This window comes from Vicia villosa, linkage group LG2, assembly GCF_029867415.1.
Source record: "Vicia villosa cultivar HV-30 ecotype Madison, WI linkage group LG2, Vvil1.0, whole genome shotgun sequence".
Taxonomy (NCBI): Eukaryota; Viridiplantae; Streptophyta; class Magnoliopsida; order Fabales; family Fabaceae; genus Vicia; species Vicia villosa.
In genome coordinates, this window is record NC_081181.1 from 177,038,392 (window position 1) to 177,048,106 (window position 9,715).

At 35.3% G+C, this 9,715-nt stretch overlaps 1 protein-coding gene across 1 annotated transcript; it reads left to right on the forward strand.

The window, feature by feature from the left end:
* The first annotated feature begins 2,698 nt into the window (after positions 1-2,698).
* LOC131647512 (uncharacterized) lies at positions 2,699-5,587 on the forward strand. The gene is made up of 4 exons (XM_058917405.1): positions 2,699-3,236; positions 3,533-3,761; positions 4,198-4,322; positions 4,572-5,587. The coding sequence occupies exons 1-4, from the start codon at positions 2,976-2,978 to the stop codon at positions 4,650-4,652; spliced, it is 696 nt and encodes a 231-aa protein (XP_058773388.1). The 5' UTR covers positions 2,699-2,975; the 3' UTR covers positions 4,653-5,587.
* Positions 5,588-9,715: the final 4,128 nt, after the last annotated feature.

The window sequence follows — 9,715 nt, forward strand, 5'->3', positions numbered from 1 at the left end:
ACGAAATAAACGTCATTATTAACTTATAGCCCGAATAAAGAGGGCAAATTTTGGGGTGCAACAATCATGATGTGATTATAATGCAAAAAGTCTTCATACGGATGCTTTGGTATCATAGAGCCTTAGAAATAGATGAATTCATTGTAAAAATATCCTGGAAAATATGTGTTTGTCATTACTCATATTCTTAAAGAGAGAAACTCTTGTGCATATTTTTTTTTGTTAATATTGGCCGCATCTCCCGATCTTTAACTCTTTTTAACTCAATTTCTATAGTATTTAGAAGTGAATGTAAAAAATAAAAATAAAAATGAATTTCTTCATGTCTATTTCCATATGTGGGGGTCTTGATTAGGAGTGACAAAACGAGTCGGGTCTGTCGGGTAGGCCCGTTTGACCCGTCATTTTTAGCGAGCTAGGCTGAAGTTTTCGGCTCGGTACCTTAAGTTTGTCCACCCCGCCTAACCTGCTTAAAAAAGCGGGCCGAGAAGGGCGGGGCAGATTTTGGCCGCGGGCTTTTTGATAAAAAAAAATTTAATTAAAACTAAAACAACTTTAACTTTAAAACAACACTCTTCTCTTAGGATTATGTTGATTGAATTGTATTCTAAATTATTATACAAACAACGTAAATTAAACAACTTAAGTTATAATTGTAACGTTCTTTCTAATACTTGTGTTGATTGGAAAAATTTAAAATAAAAGAACAATTGTATGACATGCAGAATTATTAACTTGTTAATACATTAGCTCACTTGTTTTCTTTAGAAATAAATGTTGTTTTTTAGAAAATGAATGTTTTGATTAGTGCAGTGTAGATATGGTAAAGCGGCAACAAAAAGTAAGTATTTAATTAGTTTTATCATATTGTCTCCACATGGATTAGTGCTATTGAATTGTCGTTCGACAATTTCTCACGTTTAAGAGTTTGGGTTAAAATGAGTTTGAAATGGTAAATGAGGGAATTAAACATATGAACATAAAAAGAATTTCATTCTTTGGAAAGGATAGAACTCTCGGGATTGAATTTCACATACCCGTTAAATACTTAAACTCATCACTCAGTTGTACTCAACCTAAATCACTCGTCAATATCATCACGTACGACTCACACAAAGGCTATGTCTAACGTAAAGTGAGACATCAACCGTTTTGCTTGCATCGATGATTTCTCAGCACAATAAGAACAACACGGAGGCATTAAGAGTTGATACCCACATGATTATTAAGCCTAAATCTATCTCTAGAGTCTAATTCCAATAGACGTTCATCATAAATACGAATTCGAACCCTATATGTCTATCATAACTCAATCCCAAATAAAGCAAGCAATCACCAGCATTAATTTGTAAAGAAAGAATCATACAACACCATGAGTAATCAATATACATATAAACAAAGCATACTTACAAACAAAACCCCAACAAATAGAAGTTTGCAAAGAGAAGAAATATAGAAGAAACCAAATCTTTCGCGGTGTCAATAACAATCAACCAAGCTCCTGGCCCCGAATCATCCGATTACAAGCCCCAAATGTTGTTTTCTAAGATATAAACTACCAAGAATTAAGTTTGATGAGTTGGGAACAAATACCCCAAAGCATAACCTAAAAAAATGATTTTATTTACCCCTTTTAACGTGTTTCTGCCCTGGCATTTTTCCCGAGGAATCCAGATTTGCCTGGCGAACTACACCAGAAGCGAACAGCAAAAGTTCAACACCATTTTCGCCATAACTTAAGAACCGCAACTCTGATTTACGCACGATTCAAAGCGTTGAAAAGTTGATTCAATGATCTTTCTAACAATGACTAAATATCAATGAAACTGATGATTTCTTATTCTTTGATTTTTAGCCTTATTCGTTGATGAGTTGCTCAACATCGCGCGTTTGAAGTCGTGTCTTCGACATTTTATTACTCATGCTCCAAATACGCCTAATACCTACAAAATGAATAAAAAATATCAAACGATAAACAAATACACTAAAACTCTATTAAATACTAAAGTGTACATTTTTACACAATAAACACAAATATACACAAAAGTTGAGGCAAAACAAATGATAAGTGCCGTAAAACTGAATATAGAAATAACTACAAAATGACACTTTTCATGTATACGTGTGACAAATTTAAAATTTAACTATTAAGGAATCAGTAAATATAAGAATTTATATGATGTAAACAATGAAAAAGTAGGGTGTTGATATTTTATGCACTGCGATGTTTTATGTAGTATAATTGTTATTATTGTTTATCGTGTAAATTCTTAATTGGGTTCTTTTCGTAGTTAATTTTTAAATAGGATTAAGATGATATGTATTGTTTATTTATTTTGATAATTTTTTTTATTGTGTTTGATTTTATTTCGTTATTTTTTTTGTTATAATTGATTTTTATTTATTTTATTTTTTGAATTGTTTGGACTTAATACATGTTGAAGTTTTATTATGCGTTGTGATAAAAAAAAGATTTTCTCGATCTTTTTGGTAATAATTAAAAATTTTGTATGTTATGTAGTAAATTAAACTGTAAAAAAAAAGGCAAGTCGGCCCACCAACCAGCTAACTTGTTAGTAAATAGAGGCGAGATAGACTTTTGAACTCGGGCGTTTAAGTTGGTCTAGCACACCCCATTTTTAGATGGACTTAAATAGGGCATACCTAAACGGAACGAGCAACCGCTTTGCCACCCTAGTCTTGATATAAACCCATGTCTTTCATTTAATATCATTTACAGTATAAAAACAAGACTCGATCTAATAATTTAGGGTCTTATCATAAAAATCTATGGAAGGATTCTATATTTTGGATTGAAAAACTATCCAAATATATTTGTTGATTGATGCATGCACCAAAGTCACATTGGAGTGAGTAACCGAAATCACCGGATCACCAAGCAACCGACTTAATCACCATCTCCATTTGTTTTTCCAAAACCAAACACGCTGAACAACCTTACCACTTCAACAAACATGCCCAAACGGTTATTCCTCGACCTTTCCACTACTTTCCGACATTGCCCACCACATGTTCGATGTTATTACCGAATCAATAAAACACAGTTCCTTCAAAGAATGTCCCACCCTTCTTTGAACAACCGTTCTTTCTCTACGTCTTTTTCTAACAAGACTGGGTTTGTAGGTTGGTATTTGCGTAAGCTTGAAACTTACCCGGTTATCACTAAGAGCATTACTTCCTCGCTTATTTACACAGCTGCTGATTTCACTTCACAGGTATTAAACACTCACATCCATGGTTATAGTTATATCATATTTCTTGCTGCAATTAACCCCGAGAGTATGCTTCTCTCAAGGTCTCAGTTTCCAATCCCGTTGGTACTTGGTTGGTACTTGCTTAATAATATTATGGATCTTGCTAACTTGTTGTGCACTAAGGGCACAAGTTAAGGAATCTAAAACTTGAAATTTATCATTCAAAAATGGATAACAAAATAATAATAATAGCTGAAACTGAATATTAGATTTGATAAAAAAGGACAGAGACTAACTTATTGATTTATTCGTGTTAGATGATTACATTACCCTCTTATGCTTCATATGATTTTAAAAGGACATCACGCATGGCAATGTATGGGTTGCTATTCTTGGGGCCATCGCAGCATATGTGGTTTAATTTTCTGTCCAAAATTTTACCCAAGAGAGATGTGAATACAACTTTGAAGAAAATTTTTATGGGGCAAGCTGTATTTGGTCCTATCAGCAATACTGTTTTCTTCTCCTATAATGGTGCTTTACAAGGTAATTTTCTTATTTTAAATGTTGACTTTTTTTAACTCTTCACTCCCATATAATACATGATTTTCTGGTAATTTATTTTGTTTTCTTTGTTCCTATATAATTTGTTTGGATTTGAATACTCTGAAGTGAGGATACTCATGACATTGATGTCGGGTATCACTTAGTAAAACAAAATGAACATAGAGACCAAAAGTAGTCATTATAAACACCGAGGAACCAAATGCTAAACACATAATAAACAGGGGCGTAAATATAAAATGATATAATTCGAGACTTAACAACAAATTTAAATCTTAATTATGCATGGAACAAGTGTGCAGTATATCTATAATACTTGTTATTTTAAAAGAAATACGGTCATTAATCGGCGATTCTCTTTGTTTCTGGTTTAAAGGTTATTGGTGATGCTGAATTACCATTTTGATGCCAATATCAGGTGACAGCGGGCCTGAAATTATTGCCAGACTGAAGCGGGATCTTCTTCCTACGTTATTAGGCGGTGCCATGTTTTGGCCTATTTGTGATTTTGTCACCTTTAGATTCATTGCAGTCCATTTACAGGTTTGTTAGAACATAATTTTCTGTTATAACTTCAATTCTAATCAGTATCTTCAACTCAGCAGTTACCTATGAAGCACGGACACAGGAAACACAACACCAACACTGACACATCGATATCGAAATCAGTGTCGATGTCGATTTCGGACACGCACACTGACACAAACACACCTGAGATGTTGATGTTACATAGGCCCAGTTACTCTCTAGCTTTTTAGCTAATGTATCTTATCTCTTTCATGATTGCTGCAGCCACTGATGAATAGTTCCTGTGCATATGTGTGGACCATTTATTTAACTTACATGGCAAACCGAAACTTGACTGAAGCTTAGGTCTTGGTTTGTATATAAATATTAAGTGTTCTCGAGCAATCTTCTATTAGATGGAATTATCTGCAAGTTTATAAATTCTGTATCAATTTGGCATTCGATTATTAATTTTTGTATATAGCCAAGACTTCATTTTCATAGTTTCCCTCTTTAATATGAATTGAGTACTTTGTTGACATGTCTGGTTTCTTTGATAAATGTAGAGGTAAATTAAATAGTATTAAAGCCATGTTGTCGTAAGATAATTGGAATATAATTGGAATGCTTGCTTTTCGCATTCATGTGAATGACCGCGGGCCCTTTTTCGAACAAAATGAACCTCCATCTTAATATGCTTGGTGTGTTGGTGTTGCACAGAATTACTAGAAAGAGAGATAGACACTACCATTGTCACAATACACCAAGTAGTATGAGGAATGAGAAAATGGAACTTCAGGAGAAGATTGTGAATCCAACACGATTCGGAGACAACATTGGCAACACCCCTATATTCGGCTTCAACACTAGAACACAAGAGAGTAGATTGTCTTTTGGAAGACCAAGAAATAAGGTTGTCATATAGGAAAAATACAATAATCAGGTGTAGAACGTCTAGTGTCAAGACATCTGTTCCAATCAACGTCAGTGTAAGAGATACGCTTTGTAATGGGGGATGGTGATAATGTAATTTAAAATGTATGATGCCTTGAACTTAGCAAAAAATGCGTTTGAGAGCAAACATGTGTTTTGTGCTAGGTGCATGCATGTGAAGACAAACTTGTTGAATTGCATATGATATGTCAGGTCGAGAGAAGGCGAGGTACTGTAAAGTCCCGACAATATTTCGATATAGTGAGAGATCCTCATAAGGAGTGCCATAGGAGATGTCGAGTTTCTGCTTAGTGTCGACAGGAGTGGTTGGCGGTTTGCAGGATATCATGCCATCACGTTCGATGCTCCATGAGGCATAAGTGCTTTTACAGAAAAAGATGCCACTAAAGTAATGAGATACTAAAATACCCAGAAAATAACTTAGGGGCCTAGATCAGCATCACAAACTTAGATGCTAAAAATGACATAATTGATTTGCGAATGATCTGAGTGAAGGTAATAAGGATGATGTCATCCACATATAGAAGAATGTAGGTTATGTCAGAACTTTGTTGATATATGAAGGAGTGGTCTGATGTGTTATGGCAGAAACCAATGGTGGTGACATAGTCAGCAAAGCGTTGATATAATGCTCTGGGTGCTTGCTTGAGACCATAAAGTGACATCTTCAAACGACTGACATAATCTGGATGATAGGAGTTGGGGAAACCCAATGGCTGATGCTTGTAGCCAGTCTCATGAAGATCAACATGTAAAAAGACATTTTCGACATCTAGGTAATGAATGGGTCATGATTTGGATAAAGAAATTGTGAGCATTGTTCCAATGGTAGCAGGTTTCACCACCGGGCTGAAAGTCTCATCACAATCCACACCTGCAACTTGTGGCCTATCATCACCTACAAAACGAGCCTTATAATGCTAAAAAGAGACATCCGAATTTTTCTTATGTCTACAAATTTACATACATCGAATAAGATTTGCATCACAAGGTTGTGGAACTAAATCCAACGTTTTATTTCTAATAAGAGCATCCAATTCACATTGCATTGCGGATTTTCAATTTGGGTCAAATAAGGCTAGCTTAGGGTTTTTAGGTATGGGATAGATGGTATGGTTAGGTAGAGAAACTGATAAGGTGAATATCTTGTGGGGTTTGACAGTGCCTTTCATGCTACAGATGGTGTGGTCCGTATAGGTGGATGTGGATTTGGTTGGATTGGTGGTAGTGAGGGACAAGAGGTCGCAGTTGGTGAGCTAGTCGGGGAGGGATCATAGAGTGGTGGTTGGTTTATTCGGTGAAGAGATCCATCTAGGAGCTGAATCTGAATCATACTTAGGCATAGAAGAGGTATTTTCCGGCTTATCTCGATCTGATTTAACTTATTCTTTATTTGAGATTCTTGAAAAGCATTAAGAACTTCAGATCAAATTCAAGAAACTGAAAAAAGGTCTATGAATATGTTTCTGAAGAACACATTAAGCTTAAGGAAGAATTCTCCATTTTAAATGAAGAAAACATTTCTCTTAAGAATGGAAACTCCACTCTCAAAAGTATGAGTTCTAAACTTGATAAGAAAATTCCTCCCAGAGTTTCTGAAAGTACTGATGATGTCATAAGCAAGTATGACAAGGCTTTCCAAAAATGTATAGCTAGAAGCATAAGTAGAAGCATGTTGGCTTCGATGATCTATGGAGTTATCGGAAACGGGACCAGAGGCATTGGTTATGACTCTGAGCAAGAGGCTAAACTAAATGTTCTCCACTCTCATTTTGTTTCTGGTGGTTGTGTGTCTAAGGAGAATACTCCTCCTAAACCAAAGGTAAAACCAATAGCTAAAAATTGCCACTTTAATACATTCAAATATGTTTATTCCGCTCTCAAACTCAAAGTTGTCAAAAAACTCTGGGAAGACTAACAAAAAAGGACCCAAGAAATTATGGGTACCTAATAAACAAATAATCTATGTTGCAGATATCCTTAGTAGCAAAGTTGAGACACCAGTCATGGTACTTAGACCCTGGCTGCTCATGACACGTGACAGAAAGAAGACATATGTTCCAAAGCCTTGGAACTTAAGCATGGAGGCGTAGTAGGTTTCAGAGGTGATCAGAAAGGGAAAATCATTGGCTCTGGAACAATTAGTAATGGTTCTCTCCCTTCCATTACTAATGTTTTGCTTGTTGAAGGATTAATGCATAATTTATTGTCTATAAGCCAATTAAGTGATAATGGTTATGATATTCTCTTTGATCAAAACTCATGTAAAGTTGTTAGTCAAAAGGATGGCTCTATCCTATTCATTGGCAAGAGGAAAAAACAACATCTATAAGATTAGACTTTTTGATCTTAAAGAACAAAATGTAAAATTTCTTATGTCTGTTAACGAAGAGCAATGGATTTGACATAAACGATTGGGCTATGTTAGCTTGATAAGAATCTCTAAGTTGACCAATCTTAATTTAGTTAGAGGCTTGCCTAATCTGAAGTTCTCTTCAACGGCTCCTTGTGAAGCATCCCAGAAAGGCAAGTTTTCTAAAACCTCGCTCAAGGCTAAAAATGTTGTTTCTAATTCTAGGCCTTTGGAGCTTATGCACATTGACTTGTTTGGACAAGTGAAAATTGCTTCTGTCAATGGTATGAAGTATTGATTAGTCATTGTTGATGATTACAGTCGATGGACTTGGGTTAAATTTCTTAGACACAAGGATGAATCACATTTTGTGTTCACCACCTTCTGTACTCAAGTGCAAAATAAAAAAGACTCTAAAATTGTCAGAGTCATGAGTGATCATGGTGGCGAATAACAGTTTTTGAAGCGGTTTGATGACAATTTCATTTCCCATGATTTCTCCCGCCCTAGAACTCCACAGTAAAATGAGGGTTGTAGAGAGGAAGAATATGAATTTGCAAGAGATAGTCAGAACCGTGATCAACGAGACTAACATGGGAAAGCACTTCTGGGTAGAGGTTGTGTTGCACAACTTGTTACATTCAGAATAGAATCTCCATCGAACCTATTCTAGGTAAAACTCCTTATGAATTGTGGAAGAATAAGAAATCTAATATTTCATATTTTTATTCATTTGGATGTAATTGTTTTAATCTGAACACTAAGGAGAATCTTAACAAGTTTGATTCTAAAGCACATAAATGTATCATGTTAGGATACTCTCAATGCACAAAAGGCTATAGAGTATATCACACTAAGACACGTATTGTTGAAGAATCAATTCATGTTAGATTTGATGATAAACTTGACCTTGAAAAGTTAAAGCTAGTTGAGAAATATATAGATATGGAGATTACCTATTCAGGATCTGAAGGTAATGAAGCTGTTGCAAAAGAACAAGAGGTAAAGGACTCTGGAGATGTTCAACTAGAAGTTGTTGCAGTCCAAACCCCTTTGAGGAAGCGCAGATCTAGATCATCACATTCTAAAGAATTGATTCGGGTGATAAGACTGATCCTGTCAGCACAAGAAAGCCATTTAAACCATCTGAAGATACTCTTCTGGGTTTGGTGTCCGTCACAGAACCGTTATCTGTAGGTGAAGCGTTTCTGGACACATATTGGATTTTGGCTATGCAAGAAGAATTAAGTTAATTCTCAGTCAATGATGTGTGGGATCTGGTGCCTAGAACCAAAGGAACTCATGTGATTAGAACCAAATGGGTCTATAAGAACAAGCTAAACGAAAAAGGAGAAGTGCTAAGAAACAAGCAAGAAGGAATTGACTATACATCAACCTTTGCACCAGTTGTCAAGTTAGAGTTTATTCATCTTTTAATTGCGTTGTTGTAAATCATAACATCATCTTATATCAGATGTATGTTCAGAGTGCATTTCTGAATGGTTACATAATAGAGGAAGTGTATGTACACCAACCTCATGGTTTCGAAAATCATAAAAATCCAAATTACGCTTTTAAACTCAAGAAATTATTGTACGGTCTGAAACAAGCTCCCAAGGCTTGGTATGAAAGATTAAGCAACTTTAATTTAGAAAATGATTTAGCCAGAGGAAAGATTGATACCACGTTGTTCTATAAATCAGTAAAAAATGACATTCTGGTAGTACAGGTATATGTTGATGATATTATATTTTATTCTGGTAATGCTGCTTTGTGCAACGAATTGTCTAAGTCTATTCAGGAAGAATTCAAGACGAGTCTGATGGGAGAACTCAATTTTTTTCCTAGGAATTCAAATCAATCAAGGCTCGGAAGAAACCTTCGTTCATCAGAGCAAATACACTATGAAACTTTTAAAGAAATTTGATCTGTCAGATCGTAAGACGGCTAAAATCCCTATGAATCCTACTTGAATTCTTGATAAAGGTGAAGTAAGTAGTAAGGTTGATCAAAAGTTATTCAGAGGTATGATAGGTTCTTGTCGCACGCTCGCGAAAATGATAAACAGAGTCGCCACCAATATATTTATCCCAAAGAGGGAAAGGAATATCAGAAAACCTGG